Genomic DNA, 26,502 nt, shown 5'->3' with positions numbered 1-26,502 from the left:
ATTCTGGTTAGGGCCAGTTTACTACTCCCTTCACAGAACAGCGCACACAGCGTTGTACGAGATCTTCAGTTTCTTGTCAATTTCTCACATGGAATAGCCTTCATTTCTCAGAACAAGAATAGACTGCCAAGTTTCAGAAGAAAGTTATTTGTTTCTGGCCATTTTGAACCTGTAATCGAACCCACAATTGCTGATGCTCCAGATACTCAACTAGCCTAAAGGCCAGTTTTATTGCTTCTTTAATCAGTACAACAGTTTTCAGCTGTGCTTACATAATTGAAAAAGGGTTTTCTAATGATCAATCAGCCTTTTAAAAGGATCAACTTGGATTAGCTAACACAACGTGCCATTGGAACACAGGAGTGATGGTTGCTGATAATGGGCCTCTGTACACCTACGTAGATATTCCATTAAAAATCAGCCGTTTCCAGCTACAATAGTCATTTACAACATTAACAATGTCTACACTGTATTTCTGATCAACCTGATGTTATTTTAATGGATGAAAAAAAATATTTTCTTTAAAAAACAAGGACATTTCTAATTGACCCCAAACTTTTGAACGGTAGTGTACATACATACATACATACATACATACATACATACATACATACACACACATGTAGACGCTCAACCACACACGGGATAGGAGAGAGGGACAAAAAGTGTGATTAGAATACATAGTGGGAGTCTGTGATATACTTACTATCTGTCTAGAGATTATGCCCAAGTAGTAAAAATAGAACTCAAGCTCCATTAATTACAGCAATAAGAAAACTAAATTTGCCATGCAGGAAGAATTCAAATTATGCTGCAATCTCAGACAGGTAAATAATAAATGAGGTACTCATTTTTTTTATTACATGAAATATGAACTATCACCACCAGTGTAGAATCTCTTAATATAAACACAGCATTAGGGCAACAATATAGGGTCATAAAACTGCTATATATATTTGTTTGTACCGCCATCATTACGTCGAGGTAATGTACAGAGCATTTCTATATTTATTGCAGAGGGATGTCACTGGAAGCAACATTGAACAGGGAGGATGTACAGTAGCGCATAAACAGCTATTCACCATAAAATGATGACGGCAGAAACCCAACTCTATCATATGGTTGATTCATAACACCACCTTCTAAACTTTGATACGATGACCACATATTGCCTATTGTTCTCCAAATGATAGATTACATGGAGAAATGACCATGTAAATATTCGTTATATCATCTTGGTGCTTATGTCATACGTAAGGGATAATCAACAAGGGGGCTAATGCGCTCTCGAAAAGAATGAACGGCGTTCCACGATGCGATAAAATAGAGGAGAGGAACTAAACTTCCACGAAATTATATCACGTTCCAGAGTACCCAGAGCCCCGAGTTGATTATCCCTTTTATACCATGGCTATCATTTAACACATTTGCCACTAGAAATGTGTTCAACGTCCACTGAAGTAGCTAGCAAGTTACTACAGTATATAGATAGCTACAGCAGTTGCCTTGGTAACCAAACAAACAGACGTGCTAGTTTAACTTACCAAAACATTGGTCCTAACTTGATTTATGTAAGTTCAATTCAACAATGCCAATTATGTTTTCATTTCGACTTCTGCTTTCAAAAGCAGCTCAAACATAGAACATGGAAGAATTAATTATAGCCATCTACCGTGCTGATATACTGTGCATTATAGGAAAATAATGCACGCTCTAGAATGCCCTTCAAGCCAATCAGGAATGAGTATTAAACAATACCATGATATAAATAGAGCTAAGACTGATGTAACGATGTGTTTTTTTTTATTGGTCTCCCAGGTTCAGTAATTGGGTCCGCGTTTATATCGTCTTAGTATATTATAGAGCTAACAATGCTTGGGATATTCATAAATATCTATTCATGTGTATGTCAGGTTGCCGAGACCTTATGTAGGTGTTATGTCAGCCTTATGCATGCCACTTTAAATACAATTTCCCTAAATGGTTTAACATGAATGTATTTTGATTGGTCTCCCAGGCAAAGTGTTTGGTTTGTGGTCTTACTTCTCACGGTTGAAGATCATGAACTCAGACTGCACCACTTCAAGGCACTCCTGTAGGTAGTCATTCTCCTGAGGGCAGTAAGGAAAGGGAACAGCCATCATCATCACACACACACACACACACACACACACATAGGGCGACAACGGAGGACGAGGAGATACATTTCACCTCAAACAATCACCAGCGAAACCTGAAAGATTACAAACACCCCCTTCTTCCTCTTTCTTCCCTACTTTCAATAATGATTGGTGATTTGTTTGTGTTCTTTCCCTCAAATTAGACGTTTGGCACGGGACAAAAATAGAAGTTCATATTTACAAAAGCACTTGGGGGGGCATCACAACACCACTGAAGGCTTCATAATTTAATAATCTAGGTAATAACCCAGCCGCCTCACACACTAGAAGGCCCGGAGTAAGATGGGGGCTATTGTTAGAAGATACAAGTTTTACTGCATTTACAGCGCCCAGAGATCACCTTCGATAACACTGAAAGTCGACAATAATAATGTGGAGCTCGTAATGAGAGGCTTGGCGGATGAAAACCTGGCACAGCTCATAAATATGGATGGCCATGGTAAATTGTGGCCGCAATCACAGATAATAAAGTGGGTTTCTTAAAATACTGTAATCATGCAAGCAAATAACCGGTCTTCAAGACAAAGAGATGATATTCATGAAATGGACAAAGATAACAACTGGGGAATGGAAGGCTACAGAAGGCACCCTGCACTCTGAGTAAACCAAGACCTGCCAAACTGTCCAATACCTCAGGTTAAAGCACTATTTACAAGGGTTGAATTCTTTAGGGTATGCCGTAGCAAAACATTTTGCAACGGAAAACAAAAATAAGCGTTTCTAATTGGACAAGTTCAGGTAGTAACCTCAAAGTTTCAGTCCGTTTTCTTCAGTTTGGTGCCAAATGAACATGACCCAGGCACAGTCAGTAGTGACTGGGTGATGTGACACTCACCGACTGGGAATCCTTGCTGGCTTCCCGTGACCTGTTCTTGGCCAGTCTTTTCTTCTTCTTGTGGAGGGGACGAGATTCTAGTATCATCTCCTCCAGCTCAAAGGTTGGGTCGCAATGCAGACGACCCTTCTGTGGAACCAAGACACACAGTACACTAATGAATGACTATACACTAATACAGGCACACACACACGTACGGGCGAACGCAAGCACACACACACAGGTGTACCTGCAAGTAAGCATTTCATTGTACTGTGCATTTCATTGTACTGTGTACTGTATTTGTAGTATTCAGATCCCTTCCCTTTTTCCACATTTTGTTATGTTACAGCCTAATTCTGAAATTGACTACATAAAAAACAACAACGTATCAATCAAAGCAAAAACAGGTTTTTATAAAATAAATAAAGTATTCAGACCCTTTGCTATGAGACTCGAAATTGAGCTAAGGTGTATCCTTGAAATGGCCTAAAATCACCATGCGCAATGCCAAGCGTCAGCTCACCGCCAAATCTTAACGCTACAGCACACAATGACATTCTAGACGATTCTGTGCGTCCAAATTTGTGGCAACAGTTTGGGGAAGGCCCTTCCCTGTTTCAACATTACAATGCCCCCAGTGCACAAAGCGAGGTTCATACAGAAATGGTTTGTCGAGATCAGAGTGGAAGAACTTGACTGGCCTGCACAGAGCCCTGACCTCAACCCCATCGAACACCTTTGGGATGAATTGGAACGCCGACTGCGAGCCAGGCCTAATCGCCCAACATCAGCGCCCAACCTCACTAATGCTCCTGTGGCTGAATGGAAGCAAGTCCCCAAACCAATGTTCCAACAACTAGTGGAAAGCCTTGCCAGAAGAGTGGAGACTGTTATAGCAGCAAAAGGGTTGGGGGTGGGGGGGTTAACTACATATTAATGGCCATGATTTTGGAATGAGATGTTCGACATGCAGGTGTCCACATACTGTGTTATGTGAGAATCAGTGTTAATGGTCCACAAAAGGTGAAACTTCTATGCTCCTCTGTGATAGGTTTATGGTCCAAACTTACATTAGGAACGAACCCAGCATCTATCTTCTTCTCGTAGACAGCGTCCCAGTTGATGTCAGAGAGGTAGGGAGCCGTCTGCATGTGAGACAGGCTGGAGAAACGATGCTCTGGGTTCACTGTCAGCAGCTGGAAGGCGAGCACGCACGCACGCACGCACGCACACACACACACACACACACACACACACACACACACACACACACACACACACACACACACACACACACACACACACACACACACACACACACACACACACACACACACACACACACACACACACACACACACACACACACACACACACACACACACACACACACACACACACACACACACACACACACACACACACACACACACACACACACACACACAATTTAGACCCATTAAAGATTCACAAGAATATCATCTCTACAGAGAGATACACATCATTCCTTCCTAAATTCCCCTCAGGGATTAATAAAGTTGTATTGAAGTGAAAAAAAACCTTATGACTGTAGACAAGACAAGTTGAATGCTAAAATCAGATCCAATAACCTAGGTGGTGTCACCATTAGGGGGTGCTCTTAAGTCAGCCACCACCGTACAGTACAAGGATCAGGTCCCTTATGAATCCAGAATAAAGATGTTACCCTGATTAGCATAGATGGAATCAGAGAAGGATTGAGATCATTGTCAGGGGAGAAACTAAATACATGTGACTTGTATCAATAGTGTTGTATCTACAATGGAGGAAAACAGCTGTTTGACTTCTCCCTGGTACAGCTTAACATACACCTAGGAGAAATCATTTTGGGGATGTGGTCTGTTGTCATGGCAACAGTCTCTCTCCCAACTCTCCCACTCCCGAAATTCCGACGGCGAGTCATTTCTCCCAGAGGGCTGGTTAAGTCTGTCTCGGTGGTAATAGACTAGCAGCCAAGCGGAAGAGACCGATGCCATCGCTCTGGAGCCTCCACTTTGGCTCTGAATGGACAGAGTAGAGAGAAGTCCCTCACTCCTCTGTCTCCCTGCCACTCCATCAGTCTCTCCTCCCTGACCTTATCTCTCTCAATCTCTCCCATTCTTACCCTCAGGCCATTCTCCTTCCATCCACGTTCACCTCCACTACTGCAAGCCCCCCCCCCCGCAATTATGATTAGCCTCCCACTGTCTTCTGACCACTGCCTCGACTCTCTACTCCATTGTACACTCTCCCCCGGCAACTCTCCACACAGTAGCCCATCTCTCCACTTCTGGTCCATCTTCCCTCCCCTCCACTCTCCTCTTCCCTCTCAACTTTCCTCTGCTGTCCACTTTTCCCCCTCCCCTCCCCTTTCTACTCACCTTCCTCATGAGATGGACCAAGTCCTTGGGCCAGGCGGTGTTGTACTGCACACTGACGGTACTGAAGAGCTGCATTAAAGACTCCACTGAGTTACTGGCATGGATTTCATAGGGCCTCTGACAGAGGGAGAAAGAGAGAGAGGCAGGGAAAGAGAGAGAGAGAGAAAAAGAGGGAGGGAGATAGAGGGGGGGAGCATAGATAGACAGTGAGAGAGAGAGAGAGAGAGGGAGGGAGAGAGAGAGAGGGTGGGAAAAGCATAGATAGACAGAGAGGGAGCGAGAGAGAGAAAGAGATGAGTATCAACCACATACAGTAAGCGTCAGTTGTCATAACTCAAGAACAGCCTCACTGCCCATAAGGCCTTTCCTTACCCAACCACGCAGCACCTCGAAGACCGTCACGCCTAGTGACCACCAGTCTACCTCAAAGGCATAACCCGTCCCCCCACTCACAAAGGACTGGAAGATCTCTGGTGCTGAAGGGGATACAACACAGACAGGGTCAGACAGCTAGGCTACACCCAGTCAAGACCATAGCTTACTGATGGGATATTTACAAAGTATGCTAATGATAAGGTTTCCGGGTCCCAGATTGGTATTGTCATAGTTGTGGCAATGACCATAGGAGTTGGCAAGATGCCACAAACAGATCTGGGACCAGGCCAGTGATAAGGGTTTCCAAGGGCTGAAGGAATAACAGGTGAGAGTCTTACCCATGTAGGGCTTGGTTCCAGCTAAGGCAGTGGCCCTCTCTCCATCCTTGATTATTGTAGCAATGTTGAAGTCTGTCAGGTGGGCATGGCCTGTGAAGATATTGTGCTTATGCTGCATTCATTACATCTCATTTTATTGGTTAGTGGGAAACGTGTCTACCATCTCTGAGCTCCGACTTCTCCCATATGCTGAACTCTCACATCACATATTAAGGAAATTACCTTGCCAACAGCATTTTCGGCAGTTAAATGGAACAATAAAACATGATTTATAAAAACAATCTATTAATATGGTTTTTGAACACTAGAATTTGCGAAAAATCTGTTGATGTGCCCTTGAGCAAGGCACTTAACACTAATTTTCTCCAGGGGTGCCAAAATACTATGGCTGACCCTGTAAAATAACACATTTCACTGCACCTATCCGGTGTACATGACAACAAAACATATACAGTGCCATGCAAAAGGATTCCTGGTACTTCTTCACATTGTGTTGTGCTACAAAGTGGGATTAAAATGTATTTAAATGGTCCTTTTTTGTCAACAATCTACACAAAATACTCTAATGTCAAAGTGGAAGAAAAAAATGGAATAACTAAAATAGCTGTTGCATAAGTACTCAAACCCCTGGGTCAACAATGATTGCAGCTGTGAGTCTTCTTGGATAAGTCCATAAGACTTTTGCACATCTGGATTGCGCAATATTTGCCGATTATTCTTTTCAAAATTCTTCAAGCTCTGTCACGATGTTGGGCAGGGATCATGACTAGATAGCAATTTTCAAGTCTTGCCATAGATTTTCAAGCAGATTTAAGTAAAAATTCTAACTTGGCCACTCAGGAGCATTCACGGTCTTCTTGGTAAACAACTCCAGTGTAGATTTGGCCTTGTGATGTAGGTTATTTTTCCTGCTGAAAGGTGAATTGGTGCGGCTGGCTTCCGGGTTGGATGCGCGCTGTGTTAAGAAGCAGTGCGGCTTGGTTGGGTTGTGTTTCGGAGGACGCATGGCTCTCGACCTTCGTCTCTCCCGAGCCCGTGTGGGAGTTGTAGCGATGAGACAAGACAGTAACTACTAATAATTGGAAACCATGAAATTGGGGAGAAAAAGGGGGTAAAAAAACGAGCGTCTGCGTTGCCAAGTGCTAAAATAGAAGTCAGTTCTATTTGTGACGCTAAACGCAGTGCAAGTTCTGCCTCTCCCATCTCCTCATTAGTTTATAGAAGCAGATACCCACCCACATGCCATCTCCTCATTGGTTATACCCACATGGGTGATTGAAAGACGAACTGAGTACGTCGGTTGTCATGGTAATACTATGAACGTTTATATTCTAATCGCCATATAAAGTCCAAAGAAGAAAAAGCCTGGAAGGAGGAGAGATGACTAGAAACGATTCGGTTGACCGTTTTATGTGTGGATTAATTGTTGGAGTAGAGGACCTTGTGCATTTCAGGTAAAATTACAACTCTACGTTTATATCCCAGGACATATTAGCTAGCAACAGCAAGTTAGCTAAATAGGACAAATTAGATAGCAACTGCAAGATAGCTAGCTAAATTGCTATAAATGTTTAATGCTTTTCCACCTGTCCCCAAAACAATAGAATGTTTAGCTGTTTTAAAATCCCTGAGCGGTTTACTTCCTCTCCGGCAACTAAGTTAGGTTGGACACCTGTATCTTTGCAGTGACTGGGTGTATTGATACACCATCCAAAGTGTAATTAATAACTTTACCATGCTCAAAGGGATATTCAATATCTGTTTTGTCTTCATGTTTAACCATCTACCAATAGGTGCCCTTCTTTGCGAAGCATTGGAAAACCTCCCTGCTCTTTGTGGTTGAATCTGTGAAATTGCTCGACTCAGGGACCTTACAGATAATTTATATATGTATATATATTATATATGCATGTGTGGGGTACAGAGATGAGGTAGTCATTCAAAATCATGATGAACCCTATTTTTGCACACAGCGTGAGTAAATGCAACTTGTTATGTGTCTTGCCGTAACAAAGGGGTTGAATACTTATTGAATCGAGACATTTCATCTTTTCATTTTTAGTCAGTTTGTCAAAATGTCTAAAAACACAATTCCACATTGACATATTGGGGCATTGTGTGTAGGTCACTAAACGCAAAATCTCAATTTAAATGTAAATTCAAAATGTGGAAAAAAGTCAAGAGGTCTGAATACTTTCTGAACGCACTGTAGTATGTTACATGCAGGTAAAACATGTACACAGGTCTGTCTGTCGCGAACATGTAATGAGTACGGGATAAAGTCATCTCTAAGAAGAGGCAGGCTCACCTTGCTCATCCAACAAGATGTTGTCTGGTTTGATATCCCTGTGAGAGAAAGAGGGAGAGGAACCACAGATAAATCAGTGTGTCTAAGAACATGGAACTATTTATAGTCGATATAAAACGTGTGTCACAGAATGTGCGTTTCTAAGTGCGCACGTGCATGTGCTTGCACGTGTGTGGAACAGAATGGGTAGCTGTATGTGTTACATGTGTATCGGCATGTTGGAGGCTTGTAGGTGTGTGTGTGTGTGTGTGTGTGTGTGTCTTGGCGTATTTTATCCTATGCTTACATCATGTGGCTGTGTATTACATATGTGAATGTGTGCCCATGTGTGTATGTGTTCCGATGTATCGATCCCTACAACACTACATTGGACATGGATGAAAGGGAACATTGCGCTTTCCAATCCAATCCCTTGGAGACACTTGCAGGTTTTCTCCACACATGCTTATTACATGGGGCACCCGTGCAGAGGAGTCCCAACACAAACAACAACACCTTGGTGTTTACCCACCAGCGCAGCCCACAGCCAATTAGCAAAGCCCACACCACTTTCTAAATTATGCAGCCTGTCACGCAAGTGTGACTAATACATTTAGTCCACATAGAGAGTCTCATACACTACACTAACATGATATCAGGATGTATCAAGACCACTTCAGGATATATCAAGTCTTTTTTTAACTGGTGCATTCCTCAAGAGGTTTAATGGGGCTCCCGAGTGGCGCAGCGGTTTAAGGCACTGCATCTACAGTCCCTGGTTCGAATCTAGGCTGAATCACATCCGGCTGTGATTGGGAGTCCCATAGGGTGGCGCACAATTGGCGTAGCGTCGTCCGGGTTTGGTCGTCATTGTAAATAAGAATTTGTTCTTAACTGACTTGCCTAGTTAAATAAAGGTTGAATAAAAAATGAAGAAAAATGGAACTGTAATCACAAGCTCAAGCCATTTAGCCCACAGAGTCTTTGTCTCATACACGCCACTACTATAACATGCATGTGCACTAAGGCTATGCTATAGCAAGAGGTAAGTCTCTATTGCTAACTGATGTATTTCTCAAGAGATTTCAATGGAAATGTATAGGAAGAACTCCAATATGAAAGCCCCGATATCGCAAAACCAGCTCATTCTGGTTTTGCGATAAGGAAGTAACATTCCTGTTAGCGCCGAGGCTATACTATACCAAAAAGTACATCTCCCTTGCTAACTGATGGATTTCTCAAGAGTTTTAATGGAAATGTATTCTATTCCTGCCCTATAGCCATGCGAGAAAATCCAATATGAAAGCTCTGCCACCCTGCCATACCGCCACCGTGGATATTTTGATATGTAAAACCAGACAGAGCATTGCTCATTGAACACAATTTTTTATTTTACGTGACTAGCAAAGCAGTCAAACGTGTTTACCAAGCATGGAAACTCCAGCAGCAGACGACTGACAAGTGTGAGGTGGAATTCCACCTCAAAGCCCTCCACTTTAGAAGTGGCGAAGTGAACATTTTTTCCCCCCGCTGTTTTAGTTTGTCTCCAGTGCAGAAGAAGAAGAAGAAGAAGAAAAGAGGGGGAATGTTCTGGCGTTCTTTGGGGACTTTTTCGCTTGGACTAATTTTTCATTCCTCGGGCATCGTGGCAGCAGCAGACTGTTGCTAGGAGACACTTCTTCCCCCAGTTGGTGCAACAAAATAATAGTATTTTCCTTTCACAAACCCACAGCGTGAAACCAAATTGTAGAGCAGGAGATGGCCACAGATACCTAGGGATTGGACTTGGCCTCCTCCAGCAGACGCAATTGTGTCAGTCAGAACAGTTGATGCCAGGATGAGATAAAAAACAGAGAGACTTAGTAAAACTCACTGAATCTTTTTTTTTTAACTGACTTCATTGGTATTTAGATGACCAAGAAGGCTAGGGCGATATACCGTATATATATTGCGGTATTTCGAATTACCGACGGTATGATATTCTTTGAAGCGGTATGACAATACCGCCAACCCTATCGTGAAGCGCATTGATCAAGTTCACGAGGTGAAAGTGTTTTTAATTAACTGCCGAGTTTAAAGAAAGAAAAGGACACGTGTGATGATCTCGTTGGATCGACATCATTTTGTGTATGTGTGCTCTCCACGGCACAAACGCACACGCGCACTCACCTTCTCACCAGTATGCAAGCACCCACACAGTTCTTTGCACTTTCGAGGAGCGATTTGCTGAAAACGAGCTTTGGAATAAAAGGTTAAAACATTTTGAGGCCATCAAGTGAGTGGAGTTCGTGGTCTACAGGGACCTCAACACTTCTCATTTACAGCACTGACACTCTCTTTTTTTTTACTGCACTCGGCAATTTCGACAAAAACTCACGACTGCAAGCCATCCCACGCTGAAGAAGATTGATGGTTACAGAAACGTAGATACCAGAGCTTTGTTTAGATGTGCAAAGAAGCAAAAAATGAAAGGAGAATGCCCAGGTGATTATCGAGACAATTCTGTTCCGCAAACAACAGACTGTTGGACACACATAGCCTATAGGCTACCAAACCTATTTAAGTTTCAAAGTCCGATGGAGAGAACTCAGCGCCTTAAAAAGCATACAAAAGAACTAAACCACTGTCCAGTGATATACTAGTCAATTAAAAGCTGTGGCTTTTCCTCCAATGAGCCCACATATTGAAAGGCTACATCATCAGACCAAAAGTGGCGGCTCTCGAGTACTGCAGTGAGGTGAGCATGTAGCCGGTGTCAGAGCTGGGACAGTGAAAAGAATGATGCAGGACTACCCGCTCTGCCCGGGGACACTCAAGACAGATGAGAAAAGGATGATGATGAATCATTACAACCCCTAACGCAGGCCATTCATCTCCCACTGGACATGCAGGTGATGGGATGTCGGGTCTCTGGAGCGAGAGAGAGAGAGGGCCAGGAGTCCCAGGAGTGGCACCCAGGGTAGGCGTAGTCAGGGAGGGAAGACAAACAGCTAAAAGCAGACGATGGCCAGCTGTGTGTTAGCAATCACCTGCTGGGTGTTTTGGAGAAACGGTGTCATTATTCTAGCCCATACCTGTGGATGATGTGCCTATATGTAGCCCAGTGTAGTAGATGTTGTGTCTATGGATGTTGCCCATACCTGTGGATGATGTGCCTATATGTAGCCCAGTGCAGTAGATGTTGTGTCTATGGATGTTGCCCATACCTGTGGATGATGTGCTGGCTCTGCAGGTAGTCCAGTGCCAGGGTCATCTCACACAGGTAGAGTTTGACAGCGTCCTCGTTGAAATGGACGTTCTGTTGGAGGTGGTAGCGCAGGTCCCCTCCCAGCAGCAGATCCACCACCATGAACATGTCCTCCTCGTCCTGGAACGAGTACCTGGGACACAAGGCGGAGGTCAAAGGGCTCAGTCAACATCCTGTTAGGGCCAGGATACAGACAAACAAGGACACACACACACACACACACACACACACACACGGGAACAAGACACACAGGCGCAAGACAAACATGCTGACCACTTGCCTCCTGCTGAACCCTGCGTCTACCAACTGCAAAAACACACAACCGTAGAATAGCTCACACAAGACACTCACTATGTATGTGGGGAACTGAGTTTGCATGTGCGTAGATTAGGGCTCTCCAACTATGTCCCTGGAGAGCTAGCGTCCTGTAGGTTTTCATTCCAACCCTAATCTAGCGCATCTGATTCTAATAATTAGCCGGTTGATAAGCTGAAATCAGGTTAGTTACAAGTGGGGTTGGATCGAAAACCTACAGGAGAGTAGCTCTCCAGGAACAGGGTTAGAGAGCCCTGGCCTATAGCCTATTAGGTGTTAATGTATGCAGGAGTTGGTGTGAGTGCGTACTCGCATGTAAGCTCAAAACAAGCACAGTGGGAGCGATAACTTTGAGAGTGACCGTTATCTTAAATGAGCTGACATTTGTCGGAGGCGTGTGAATGCAGGAGAGTGATTGCCAAATTAAGGCAAGAACAGAGACAGCCTTTGATTGATGTCTCTTAATTGAAAACGGCTGATGGGCGGCTAAAGATCGTTGTCAATCAGGCTTACTGATCAAGCACATCACATTAAAACGCGTCCAGAAAATGATCTGGGTGGGATTTGGGACACACCCCCTCCCCACAGGTGTCGACTAAAAACACCAAGCCCTAGCGGCACACTAGAAACCCAGACCACACAGTACATAAACACTAAATGTCAGAAATCCACAATCATCCTCACAGTAGTCACAACAGAGAGGGAGCAAGAGAGAGAGAGAGAGAGAGAGAGAGAGAGAGAGAGAGAGAGAGATCGAGAGAGAGATATATAGAGAGAGAGAGATAGAGAGAGAGAGAGAGAGAGAGAGAGAGCGAGAGAGAGCGAGAGAGAGAGAGAGAGAGAGAGAGAGAGAGAGCGAGAGATATAGAGAGAGCGAGAGAGAGCGAGAGAGAGCGAGAGATATAGAGAGAGCGAGAGAGAGCGAGAGAGAGCGAGAGATATAGAGAGAGCGAGAGAGAGCGAGAGAGAGCGAGTGAGAGAGAGAGAGAGAGAGCGAGAGAGCGAGAGATATAGAGAGAGCGAGAAGGCTTTCCGGAGGCGCTCGAGCCGAGAGATAGCGGGAGATTTCTTTACTTTTCCCATTAAAGCCTGGTAGATTATTGCAGCATTATTATATATGTTTCTTCTTGGCAGATTTCCTCATCCTACCTCTATATCACCAGGCTTAACCCCACACACTCAGGGGGCATTTTGATTGGCCCTCTCCATGCGCAATTTCCTTCTCTCTATATCAGAGAAAATGGAGCACCATGTTTCAGAGAAAGTGAAAAATCAACCTATCCTCAACAGGACATCGGTTTTGCAACGCCGAACGCTGTTCACAACAATGTCAAGCCCGACGTCAAAAGGAACACACAGATCAGCTGATAAAATTTTGAAAAAGACTACTGCCTCAATGAATATTCCCCACAAAATAAAATATGATTGACAGGGGTTTCCCATTTCTGTCAGAGGGATTGGTTGAGAAGAAGTTCTGAGAAGGAGGGATTGGTTGAGAAGAAGTTCTGAGGAGGAGGGATTGGTTGAGAAGAAGTTCTGAGCAGGAGGGATTGGGAGAGATCCATGCTAAACACAATATTGAACTTATGTGATCAGCATTGTATAAGGTTATTATTGTAAGTCAGTGAAATATAGTAGTCTAGGGTAGTCTATAGTAGTCTAGTCTATAGTCTAGGGCAGTGCTTCCCAAACTCGGTCCTGGGGATCCCAACGGGAGCACGTTTTTGTTTTTGCCCTAGCGCTACACAGCTGATTCAAATGACCAACTCATCATTCATCTTTGATTATTTGAATTAGCTGTGTAGTGCTAGGGCAAAAAACAAAAACGTGCTCCCGTTGGGATCCCCAGGACCAAGTTCAGGAAACACTGACCTAGGGGTAGAATTTTGAGGTCAAAAACAGCATGACAAAAGAATTTCCACCAAAGCTCCCATCTTCCTTCAGATCAAGAGAAAATGGATGCAGGATCTATCCGTGGACATCCTGGTGACGTGTCCCGATAGCTTGGTCTGATGACTGGAGATCTTCTAACAAACCTAACCTCCACTCCAAACACACACACACAGCATCAACAGATGGCCAGGCTGAGATGGAGTTTGCTGTCCACAAGTCCCTTAGTTATTGTCACCTTCTTATCACCTCCTTGTCATGCCCTGATCCTGAGCAGCATGCAGCTGATGGTGAAGAGAATGCCCTCTGGGGCGTCCAGTGTGATAGCAGTGGTATTAGTGCCCGTTTCCTGAGCCCCCGTGGCTGAGATTAGAACGGTTTTCACATCCCCTTCAGGTAAACTGTCAGACGTGGAGCTGACATCTGAGCCGCATTTAAGCTTGGATAGTGACAGCCTTGTCACATTCAGATTTAACACCAAGGACAGGGAGCGACAGAAAGTGAGAGAGAAGAAGAGAGCGAGAGAGAGAGAGCGAGAACATTCCGGATGAATGCTTTAGCAAATACAGCATGTGTCTCACTACGTTTGGGGAATTCAAAATCAAAGCACACAAGCACCCTGTAAAAATGTCTGTAAAAATCGTTCAAGGAGAGGCCAAGGCAGCAGCTCAAACAAATGGATGATATGAAAGCAAGTTGGTGAAAGAAAATTGTAATGTGTGTGACCAGACAAACGGAGTTCTCCAAACACCTTTTATCTCCTCTCTCATTGACAATATTACAGAAGTTAAAGTTCTGAAAAAAAGACTATAAAGAGAAAGCTATAAGAGGAAACAGCTTGAGAATGGACTTGTCATGGGTCAAATATGACCAAGACAGTTGATTGGGGACCTGGCTAAGGCCTGAGCCTTGGGAGAATTTTGGCAGGGCCAAGAAGAAGAGGGGCCATGTGGAACAGTCAGGACAGGCCTGGACTGACTGGGACAGCAGAGTACAGAGGAAGGTTACCATGCTGGAAAGAGTCTGAGAAACAGGCTGAAATAATCAGGCCATGATGACAAATGAGCCGAGGGAAGCGTAGGGAGAAGGAGAGATAGAGAGAGAGAGCGCTAGATGAGAGAGAGCGAGGGAGGAGAGAGACACGGAGGGGAGAGAGGGTGAAAGAGAGATGGGGGTGAGATGGGTTAGAGAGAGAGCGAGAGAAAGGAAGAGAGAAAAAAAATAAGAGACGCGGGGCTCTGAATGTGGTCTGCTTCATGACTGTGGCCTAGATAGTCTTGCGATAGAGACAGCGTGGCTCAGGCTGGTCAAGGGGCTGGATCACAAGACACATCCGGCTCCTCTGAGGATCCCTCTAACAATGCAATGAATGAGTGAGCGCTGCCTCTCGCTCTGCGGTCCCTAGCCTAGCCCCCCTTCCCCCTCCTCTGGTCCCCTCAGCACACCCCTCTCCCCACCTCCACTGGCCTTACTTCACAAGGTGCACTTTGGACCTCCTACAGGACCGTAAAACGGTATGGTGGCTCTGGAAAGTTACAATTGCAGAGAACAGAACATCACTTTAATGGCGAGGTTGCTTTGGAAAGTTACAGAGACCTGTGACTGTGACTAACTCCTGTGGCGCTCTGTATCTAATGAAGACTGCTGCATAAATGCGTTTGTAACAGCAGAAGAAGAAATCGAATAGGACTTAGCCCCCTGAGGAAATATCCCTCAGTTATTTTTATGGCTGTCAACAGAACCTAAGCTTTCACCCAGGGCTTGTTATGCCTATTGTGTTTGGGGTAAAGCCCTAATTTGTCTCACCGCCTTCCAGAGCATTGTTCTCTTCAGCCAAGGAATCAATATTCTTAATAGACATGGAGGAGGACAGGGTGTGCATCCATTCTCACCACAGTGACTTCTCTCTCTCTCGCTCAGTCGCTCACTCTCTCTGATGGACAGGACGGGTGGACAGCGGAGGAAGAACGCAGCTCAGCGGATCCCACTGATGACTCACCCTCTGCGATGCCTTAAAAACCCTCTTTTAAAAAAGGGTCTCCAAAGCCTTAGCTCACAGACGACAAAATATCCCACAGTGCTCAGCTCTGACACATTAACTCCCTCTCGCATCACTTTCTTCTCCACTTGGTTCAAGCTTTCACTGCCTCCGTCCACATCTCAGGGGAATCTGGCCAACGGTGTTTGAGAGTAGATTTGTTTCAGTGTAATGCTTAAAGGCAAAAACCTTGTGCTGGTAATGATTTACACTGGAAAGTGCACAGGATCAATTTCACTGCATACACTTAATGCATATAATACTGTACGTCCGGGTAGGGAAAAATGACCTCGGCAATTTAGAAATACAAATTGATCGGGGGATGAGACGTAGACCGCGTCTACACCTGTGTCGTGATGGCTTGGGTGATTTGGGTGGATTTCTTGAATGCTGCAGATGATAGTCACATTTTTTCCCTCTCAAGGTGGCTAATCCATTTGAATACATGTATATCCCACTCCTACACATTATATGGCATCTATCTGCAGCAAGTGAATGGTCACGGCAATTAGCGCATGCCGCAAACTTGACAGTCCTCCAGGCTTTTAAGCAGTCTTGTTCTAGTGATGTGGATTCGGTGCCCAGGTTCCCTCTAATGAATTCTCTCTGAAGCAATGGATGGAGCTTTTTTCAAAAGAAAAGCAAACAGAATTCAGGACATCATAATGAAAGCAAACCTAGGCTTCAAAATGGTGTGTGTGTGTGTGTGTGTGTGTGTGTGTGTGTGTGTGTGTGAGATAGAGAGAAAGGAAGCAAATCCAAAGCCTTGTAGATGGTGAAACTCTGTTTTGACAAACCAAACAATGCCCAAATCCCTTCTTAACACCCTTCTTAACACCTTTTACCCCCCCCCACCCACGAACAGTACTAATTAAACTCCTGACCCTTACACTGTAAAGAGGGTAGTAAAAGTATCACCAAATATTGTGATGACAACTCCTCATCACCTGCTTGATTGAAAGTAAGAACGAGTTAATGAAGGAGAGTTCCCTGTTTAAGCAGGAAAATAAACAGTGAATTCCTTTGTCTCTGTGCTGAGCTCTCTTTCTCTGGTTTGAGGAGAAAAGTCAGAACCTTTACTCATTCAATTTTTCACTGAGTAATCATGATAGGCTCAGCAGGACATCAGATGTCAACTTCAGACAAGCCAAGGAAGAACCCAACAGGAAGGCCAAATCAACCAACAAAAGGAGTCTGGTCAGCGAGAGCCTTCATCTGCAGGAGCAATACACAATGAGGCTAGTGTGATTGATACACTCTGTACAAAGTTATTTTTAGAAACTCTGCCGTTCGTTCTCTGGTGGCTTGGCAGGGGACCAGGCTGGCCAGTATTACGGTTCCGACAGCTGCTCAGGTTTGGGGTCCGTGGGTTTCAAAAAGCAAATCAACTTTGGAAAAAAAAAACATACTATCGTTTTTTCCCTCGAGTCGACAGACGGGAACAGCTGTGGCCTGCCTGACAGGCAGGCCGTCTCCATGTGGGTTTTGCCAGCTTTCTACCTTTGTTTGGCTAAATCTGAACAGTTTGATGGCGACGGTTGCGGATGTGCCTTCCTATCAACCCCCCCCCCCCCCCCCATGCATTGATGGTCTTTGTAATGCAGATTTGATAGCCTGTGTATGGTTTTAGGAGAGGAGTTCAAAACAATGGATAAATTATCCAAACAATATATTCACCGGCAAAGGGATACATAATAACTCAAACTTCCTATTAACCGTCCAAAGCGTATACTGGCTGAGGGGGATGGAACCAATTCCACGCCACTCTGGCATGCCTTGTTGTTGTTGTTTTGTTCCAGCGTAATTTGAGATGGGCTGACCACTTACCCAGTTTCCCTCTGAAGTTGACTTGAATCGCAGGACGATGAGGTGCGATCTAAGGAGCACTATAATTCCTGCCTACTCATAACGCTGCTGTGTCTTTGTCGCTAATGGGGCTTTTGATGTGCCATAGATGCACAGATACAGAGCTGAGCAGAGCCAATCAGAGAAAAGCTGGGAAACTAGAACAAGGATAGGGCTGTACACTCCTTGAGGGAATTATTTATTTAAAAAAAAACACACACAGGTCCTACTACTACTACTACCACCACCACCTCATTAAAAAGCCCTCTGTTTATTTTAGTTTGGAAGCTTCTCTCTGAGAGAAAAAAAACAACAACATTCCAGTGTTAAAACTTGAATCATCGCCAACTTTGGATAAAAACTAACATGCATATAAGACTTAGAGTAATAAGCTGCAGTGTGTGCGGGAGTACTTTTGTCTTGGTGCTCGGTGATAAAAGGGTCTGAACGAAATGACTGATGCTCCCTGTATCAATTACTCAGAGGATATTACCCCCGTGTGCAATATCATTCTACCAATTAAACAGGAGCAAAGTGCTTTGGTGTAATATGCTGTAAACACTGTGCTAGCTTCCCAATTACATTTAGAATATGTGCTGCAGAGACACGGAGATAGTTGAATAATGAAGCTGGTCCCCTACATCACCCAGATATACTCCTGAGGGGGAAGTATTGGGTCAACTTACTTTACATTACAGCAATTAAGAAATGTGTGGTGCAATGGGCGCATGGATCTGAATGAAAATAATCTGGTCAAATCTCATGTTCCCTATATAGTGCACTAATTTTGACCAGAGCCCGCATCACCACTTACTGGGTCCGATAAAACTTGCACAGTCGGCAGGCATCGACTTATCAAAAGGCTCTGGTCGAAAGTAGTGCACTATAAATATGGTGTCATTTGAGACACAGCCCACAGCTGTTGTTTCCCTTCATTTAAACGTTCTCATCTCATTGTCCAATTGAGGGTTAAAACATGCATCCACCCCCAACAGAGAACACACACACACACACACACACACACACACACACAGGGTACCAGCCGAGGCATGCAGAATGCACAAACAGTATCGAAAGTGAAAAAAACACAGGATAGTCACCAGAGGTTTACTAAAAAAACATGTTCTATTTCCTGTAGAATCTCTAGCTCTCTAAAGACGTTTCGGACCTCGTCTCTCTCTATGCACTGCTGTTTGTTCATGTACTTCATGGCGTACATCTTCTCTGTGTCCCTCTTCTGCACGATGCACACCTGCAGGGGAGACAATGACAGAAGAACAGAGAGTGAGCTACCAACTAACTTAGGACTGGAACCGGACTCACATAAAGCAAGTAAGCACAGACACACACAGACACGCACACATTAGTATGCAATGATATCCAGTACACCATGGCATGAGACAATGCCTTTTCATAATGGCTGATGTTACTGCCCTCCATTACAATATTTCCAGTGTGGCATGGAAAACAAGCCACAAACAGTCTCCGACCTCATCATGTTGTGCTCATTAAAACTAGACGTTCCGTGGACAAAGTGAAGAAAAGTAAATGTGAAATGTCAAGAGCAGGACAGGGGGTATGGGAGGGAAGCCTCATTACTGTAACATCCAGTCATTAGCATTTTTTGATTTCTTTTATTTAACCTTTATTTAACTAGGCAAGTCAGTTAAAGAACAAATTCTTATTTACAATGACGGCCTACCAAAGGGCCTCCTGAGGGGACGGGGGCCTGGGATTAAAAAATACAATAAAAATACAACACAAATATAGGACAAAACAAATATCACAACGAGACAACACAACACTACATAAAGACAGACCTAAGACAACAACATAGCAAGGCAGCAACACATGACAACACAGCATGGTAGCAACACAACATGGTAGAAGCAGAAAACATGGTACAAACATTACTGGGCAGTCAACAGCACAAAGGTCAAGAAGGTAGAGACGACGACAATACATCACACAAAGCAGCCACAACTGTCAGTAAGTGTCCATCAGTCTTTGAATGAAGAGATTGAGATTAAACTGTCCAGCTTGAGTGTTTGTTGCAGCTCGCACCAGTCGGTAGCTGCAGCGAACTAAAAAGATGAGCAACCCAAGGATGTGTGTGCTTTGGGGACCTTCAACAGACTGTGACTGGCAGAACAGGTGTTGTATGTGTAGGATGAGGGCTGCAGTAGATATCTCAGATGGGGGGAGTGAGGCCTAAGAGGGTTTTATAAATAAGCATCAACCAGTGGGTCTTGCGACGGGTATACAGAGATGACCAGTTTACAGAGGAGTATAGAGTGCAGTGATGTGTCCTATAAGGAGCATTGGTGGAAAATCTGATGGTCCAATGGTAAAGAACATCTAGCCACTCGAGAGCACCCTTACCTGCCGATCTATAAATTATGGATTCGTAATCTAGCATGGGTAGGATGGTCATCTGAATCAGGCTTAGTTTGGCAGCTAGGGCGAAAGAGGAGCGATTACAATAGAGGAAACCAAATCTAGATTTAACTTTAGCCTGCTGTAGAGCACTTGATGTAGAGCATTTAACACAAAATCCGGGAAAGGGCCAGCTGAGTATAAGACTATCATCTGCATACAAATGGATGAGAGAGCTTCCTACTGCCTGAGCTATGTTGTTGATGCAAATTGAGAAGAGCGTGGGGCCTAGAATTTAGCCTTGGGGTACTCCCTTGGTGACAGGCAGTGGCTGAGACAGCAGATTTTCTGACTTTATACACTGCACTCTTTGAGGTTGTTAGCAAACCAGGCCAAAGACCCCTCAGAGACACCAATACTCCTTAGCCGGCCCACAAGAATGGAATGGTCTACCTATAACAGTTAGGATCAGCTTGATCTCCCCCTTTAAATAAAGGACAAACTGTGGCTGCCTTCCAAGCAATGGGAACCTCCCCAGAAAGGAGAGACAGGTTAAAAAAGGTTGGAGATGATATGGGCAGCAACCTTAAAGAAAAAAGGGTCTAAACCATCTGACCCAGATGTTTTTTTGGGGTCAAGTCTAAGGAGCTCTTTTAGCACCTCGGACTCAGTGACTGCCTACAGGGAGAAACTTTTAGCGGGGCAGGGGAAAAAAAGAGGGAGAAGCATCGGGGATAGTTGCATTAGAAGGGGTGGGAGATGAGGAAATGTTGGATGGGCAAGGAGGCATGGCTGAGTCAAATAGGGATCCTGACTTAATGACGTGGTGATTAAAGAGCTCAGCCATGTGCTTCTTGTCAGTAGCAACCACATCATCAACATTAAATCATGCAGCGCCTTATGTCAAGATGGCAGATTTGAGAGAAACAACAAATGTCGGTACAGGTAAGTGTCTTATATCGGCTGAAAGCTTAAATTCTTGTTAACATAACTACATTGTCCAATTTACAGTAGCTATTACTGCAAACAAATACCAGGCTATTGTTTGAGGAGAGCTCCCAACAACAAAACACTGTTTTCACCGTGATAGGTTTGATAAATTCACCTCTGAAGGTGAAATGTGTACTTACATTCTGACATCTTGCTCTGATTTATCATCCAAAGGGTCCCAGAGAAAACATGTTTTGTTAGATAAAGTGTTGATTTGTGAGATAAAATCATTTTTCATATCCTAAAAAGGTCCATATAGCATGCATGATCGATTTTGTATTTCCACTCGTTCAATTTGCAAAGAAAGAATATCTGTAATAATCTCATCTTTAACCTTGTTTCAACGAGTCAAATCACAATCGAATGTATTCCTCAGAGATCCTACAACGTAAAAAGACTTCACTATATCATTAGGGGTGTAGTATATCCTATAGGACACCATATTTAGTCAGAGAGCGACACCTTCATGGCACTCCAATAACGCGGGTGGTCTTCCCTTGAACGACTGTATCTTTGTCAAATAAGCACCAATCGGGGTCAAACAAAGCTAGGTAGAAAGCCATTGTGCTGGGCTATACTGGAGTATCTGTCGCAAAATGTAGGTGCAAAATGTAGGTGTAGGTAACCTTTTGCAACAGTATGCCTTTCCCTTTTGGACAAAAATTATAAGAATATTCAGAGTTATGAAAACTGGTTGTTTTGCAAATGCTGAACTTCTAATATGGCTACTAATACTGGGAAAGCTAAATCAAAGTCCAAGTATACAGATTTGACGATATTTTTGAAGAAAAATGTAATATGAATGCAACCGTCTCCGTCACAATTTGCCTATATGTACCTGGGTGACTTCACACTAAATGTCATGTAGTTCGCTCATACTTCAAGTTATCTGTCTGGAACTTTGCACATACACTGCTGCCATCTTGTGGACAACATTGGAATTACAACCAGAGTGATGGCTAGAACTGGGACCTTCCTCTTGCATTTCAAAGATGGTGGTAAAAGAAACATTTTTTCTTTGTATTTTCTTCTACCAGATCTATTGTGTTATATTCTCCTACATTCAATTCACATTTCCACAAACTTCAAAGTGTTTCCTTTCAAATGGTACCAAGAATATGCATATCCTTGCTTCAGGGCCTGAGCTACAGGCAGTTAGATTTGTTATGTTAGGGGGGCTATCCCTAAGAAGTTTTAATGAAGTGGTGATTAAAGAGCTCAGCCATGTGCTTCTTGTCAGTAACAACCACATCATCAACATTAAGGGACATGGACAGCTGTAAGGAGGAGGGATTATTCCCCAGGTCTTTAACCGTTTTCCAGAACTTCTTGGCGTTAGACCCACAGAGAGAGAACTGCTCCTTAAAGTAACTAACCTTGGCCGTCCGAATAGCCTGAGTGCACTTATTACTCATTTGTCTGAACGATAGCCAGTCAGCTTGCGTGTGCCGAGCCTTTCGCCAAATTCAATTCTTGAAGTGGAGTAACTCTGCAAGATCACGGTTGAACCAGGGGCTGAACCTGTTTTTAAGTCTCATTTTCTTTTTGGGGGCGTGTTTGTTAACAATACCACTGAAAATATTTTTAAAAAGAAGGTCCAAGCGTCTTCGACAGAGGGGATCAAGCTGATTCTACACCATTTTACAGAGGCCAGTTCATGAAGGAAGGGTTGCTCATTAAAGTTTTTTAGCAAGCTTCTGTAGAACAGTTATCACTAAGGTCAATACAGAAAACATCAGACACCAGGAAGCTATGACCTCAGCTACTGTTACGCAAACGGTCTGCTGCAGAAAATAAACAATGGTTCAGGAAGAAAACTCACTTCTATAAATAAGTACGTATCTCCAATGAAGAACATAGAAAATCAACTGTACCCAGTAAAAGATTCAAGTAATCAATTGTGATATTAACACACTGTTTACACCTATCCCACTCCCACATTGAGTGATAAAACAATTCATGCAAGGTTGGAACATGTTCACATAGCTTTTATGTGATTTTTTTTTGTTGTTGCCTCAAACCCCATTGAACAGTTGGAATGACAAAGTACCAGGATGATACAGCCCACCCCAACTGTCACGTCTCAGGTAGTTCCAAGTTACTGCGGTGCCGGAGGCAGAGTGATGTGGCTGAGCACACACACACACACACAGATCAGTAAAACCTAACATCCACGTGCTGCTCCAGCTATCTAACTGAATTGTCCACAGCAGCCCAGGTGTCCTCGTTACAACAGATGGTTGGTTTACAGCATTAGAGGATGGAATGACAGGAGGAAATCTATTACTCTCCAAAACGCAATCTAATTGCCTGCCTCCCTTGCTCTCCCTCTAGCTGGAGCACAAATAAGAACTGCTCTACCACCTTGCTCTCCGTCCCGCTCGTCTTTCCTACTCAGGTTTTTCTCTCTCTGTCAGTCTTTGTCATAGGCTCATTACAGTACAGTATAAAGTAATACCATTTCCCTCCTCTTTGCAGATCTGTGTTAAGTTGTAAGGAGAGTGTGAGAGGGTGTGGGAAGAGGCATTGGGTAGATGACAGAGGACATGTTTGTGGTGGAAGAGGAGAAGCTTGCTGAGTAAAACCAGTCTCCTTCATAAAATGGACAGATCATGGGAGGGGGGGGTTGTTTTTATAATTATGTTCTTAAAGATTTTCTTGCCCCCCTCGTGGTGACACCGCGGCCCACGGCCCTCCAGATTTCCTGCTTCCCCCCTTGTTGCCCTAGCCTACACACAGACCCAATTTCCTCAGCCTCATTTCATAGAGGCCAGCCAGTCATCTGCACTGAGTGAGGGGATGGACGATGAAGGGAAATAAAATGAAACACTGCAACTGCTAACCAAACGGCTAAAGCTTTTACCGCGTGTCCCTCTAAGGCTGTTAGCTTTTCTCATGACTCCCCTTGTCGCTGGAAAGCATGGAGCGCTGGTGACAGCCTGTGATTTCAGCCCCAGAGCAAAGCGGTCTTTCACACTCGAGGCCACAGTTACACTAAACTGTCTTATCGCACCGAGAAGCCAACGACCTATCAGACCTATCAAATCTGCTGTCAAATACCCAATCTCTGGCCCCTCATTTCAGTTCAGACACATTTGTATGACTGAACAAATCACATTTTATTTGTTTATTTTATGTGCCCGAATACAACAGGTGTAGACTTTACCGTGAAATGCTTACTTACGAGCCCTTCCCCTACGATGTAGAGTTCAAAAATAAGAATGACGCTATATACAGGGAGTACCAGTACCATATCAAAGTGCAGGGGTACGAGGTACTTGAGGAGATATGTTCATATACACAGAGTATAGATAATACTAAGACTAAAAAAGGAACAGAGTAGCAGCAGCATATACTGTATGATGAGTGTGAAAGTATGTGTGTGTGTGTGTAGGTGTCATCAGTATGCTTGTATGTGTATTATATGTGTATCTGCGTATGTAGTGTATGCATGTGTGTGAGTTTCTGTGAGAGTGTCAGTATAGTAAGTGTGAGAATGTGTGTGTGGATAGAGTCTTGCGAGTGTGCATAGGGTCAGTGAAAAATAGGGTCAATGCAGATAGTCCGGGTAACCATTTGATTAACTATATAGCAGTCTTATGGCTTGGGGATATAAACTTCCTTGGAGACTGTTGGTCCGAGACCCGATGCTCCGGTACCGCTTGCCGGATGGAGCAGAGAGAACAGTCTATGGCTTGGGTGGCTGAAGTCTTTGGCAATTTTTCTGGCCTTTCCTCTGATGCCGTCTGATAGAGGTCCTGGATGGCAGGGAGCTTGGCCACAGTGATGTACTGGGCCGCCGCACCACCCTCTGTGGCGCGTTTGCGGTCAACGAAGTTGCAGTTACCATACCGAGCGTTGATGCAGCCAGTCAAGGTGCTCTCGATGGTGCAGCTGTAGAACATTTTGAGGATCTGAGGGCCCATGCCAAATCTTTTCAGCCTCTTGAGGGGGAATAGGCACGGTCATGTCCTCTTCACAACTGTGCAGGTGTGTGTGGAACATGTTTAGTCCTTAGTGATGTGAACACCAAGGAACTTGAAGCTCTCGACCCGCTCCACTACAGCCCTGTCAATGTGGATGGGGGCGTGACCAGCAGCCAGAAAGATAATATATTAAGAGTTTATTCATAGAGAATATTAGCGATTCAATAGATCAGAGACCAATTCTGTATAGGTATAGACAATTGGAATCAAACTGAGCTGAAGGTCTGAATCTGACATTTTTCATAACTATTAGCTCATGAATATAGGGTACAGAATATACACCATCTAAAATTCAAATCATTGGAGATGGCGAGGACAGATTAGCATGGTGGTCCTAGACTAGGACTGTAGCACTGACTGTCAGAGCGATGGCTTCTGGGTCTGAGCCTTTCTCGGGTAATAGACGCCAAAGTGAGCCTAATTAATTCCGAACTGTTTTCTCTAAAATGCTAATGTGGCGGCACAGTCCAAAGCATTATATTCCCGCTGGCTATATTTCATTGTTAAATATTCATTATGAAGCCCTGCTATTCAGGCTAACTTCAGAGTTAATAAATAGGCACAGTAAAAGGTCAACCTTTTTGGAAACTGGGAGTATTTACTTTGGGGCCAGCCCTGAGGATGGTGCCAAACCGCTCGGCAGGCTGTCGACTGGGGCATGCGGTGTGACTTGGTGAAGCGCCGGCTAATAAACTGGCACAATCACAGGAACAGACTGTGTGTACTGCCTGCTTCCAGCTTTGTTGGCAGGAGCGGCGCGGTGGACAGCGTTGCCTGGAGGTGAGGCGCCCTACGTAGTGACAACGTTAGCTGAATGGTTGTAATCTCTGGCCACCAGCTGCACAGCACACCTGCTTATCTTGCCTCTAAAGAGGCCTTTCAAAGAGGGACTACCCATCCATTGGTCAGGTTGGATATTGATTTCCTCCCTGCACAGCCTTGGAGAGAGGGAAGTGTGCAGCAGCCGTTTGATGTGGAAAGAGTCGAAGGAAGGGAGGGTGGAGGCTAGAGATGAAAAACACCTGTCCTAAAAGAGATCCACACCTCAATGAAATGCTCAATCACTGGAAAGGATCAAACGACAAACTTAAATTGTTTTGAACATTATAGTTTGTCACTCCCCCCCCCCCCCTCTTTTCAACAATTCTTATTTAAATCAGTGTTCTGTGACCAGAAAGCAGATAATAATAAATGAGGAAACTCAAATTAAATCACATTTAATTTGTCACATAAATAAACAAAAGATGTAGACTAACAGTGAATTGCTTACTTCCCATTAATGCAGATTAAAAAAATAAATAAATAAAATACACAAAGAGTAACGATAACTTGACATTTGGAAAGTATTCAGACCCCTTGACGTTATACCACATTTTGTTATATTACAGCCTCCTAAAATGTATTAAAATAAATGTTCTC

General features: G+C 44.0%; 1 protein-coding gene across 3 annotated transcripts in view; it reads right to left on the bottom strand.

The window, feature by feature from the left end:
- LOC110502323 (serine/threonine-protein kinase 32C) overlaps positions 1-26,502 on the bottom strand; it is a 92,766-nt gene that overhangs the window by 4,206 nt on the left and 62,058 nt on the right. For 2 of the 3 annotated variants that reach the window (XM_090216667.1, XM_090216668.1), the window contains 9 exons: positions 18,832-18,983; positions 11,603-11,776; positions 8,418-8,455; positions 6,110-6,199; positions 5,769-5,872; positions 5,397-5,513; positions 4,068-4,193; positions 3,016-3,144; positions 2,044-2,111 (listed from right to left, as the gene is read on the bottom strand). In XM_090216667.1, the coding sequence (XP_090072793.1) occupies positions 2,044-2,111; positions 3,016-3,144; positions 4,068-4,193; positions 5,397-5,513; positions 5,769-5,872; positions 6,110-6,199; positions 8,418-8,455; positions 11,603-11,776; positions 18,832-18,983 (998 nt within the window). The remainder of the gene's footprint in view (positions 1-2,043; positions 2,112-3,015; positions 3,145-4,067; positions 4,194-5,396; positions 5,514-5,768; positions 5,873-6,109; positions 6,200-8,417; positions 8,456-11,602; positions 11,777-18,831; positions 18,984-26,502) is intronic. The other variant, XM_090216669.1, reaches the window with a different exon arrangement.

Source organism: Oncorhynchus mykiss, chromosome 23 (genome assembly GCF_057628025.1).
Source record: "Oncorhynchus mykiss isolate SJ-2025 chromosome 23, ASM5762802v1, whole genome shotgun sequence".
Lineage (NCBI taxonomy): Eukaryota > Metazoa > Chordata > Actinopteri > Salmoniformes > Salmonidae > Oncorhynchus > Oncorhynchus mykiss.
This window is presented reverse-complemented; position numbering and strand designations above follow the sequence as displayed.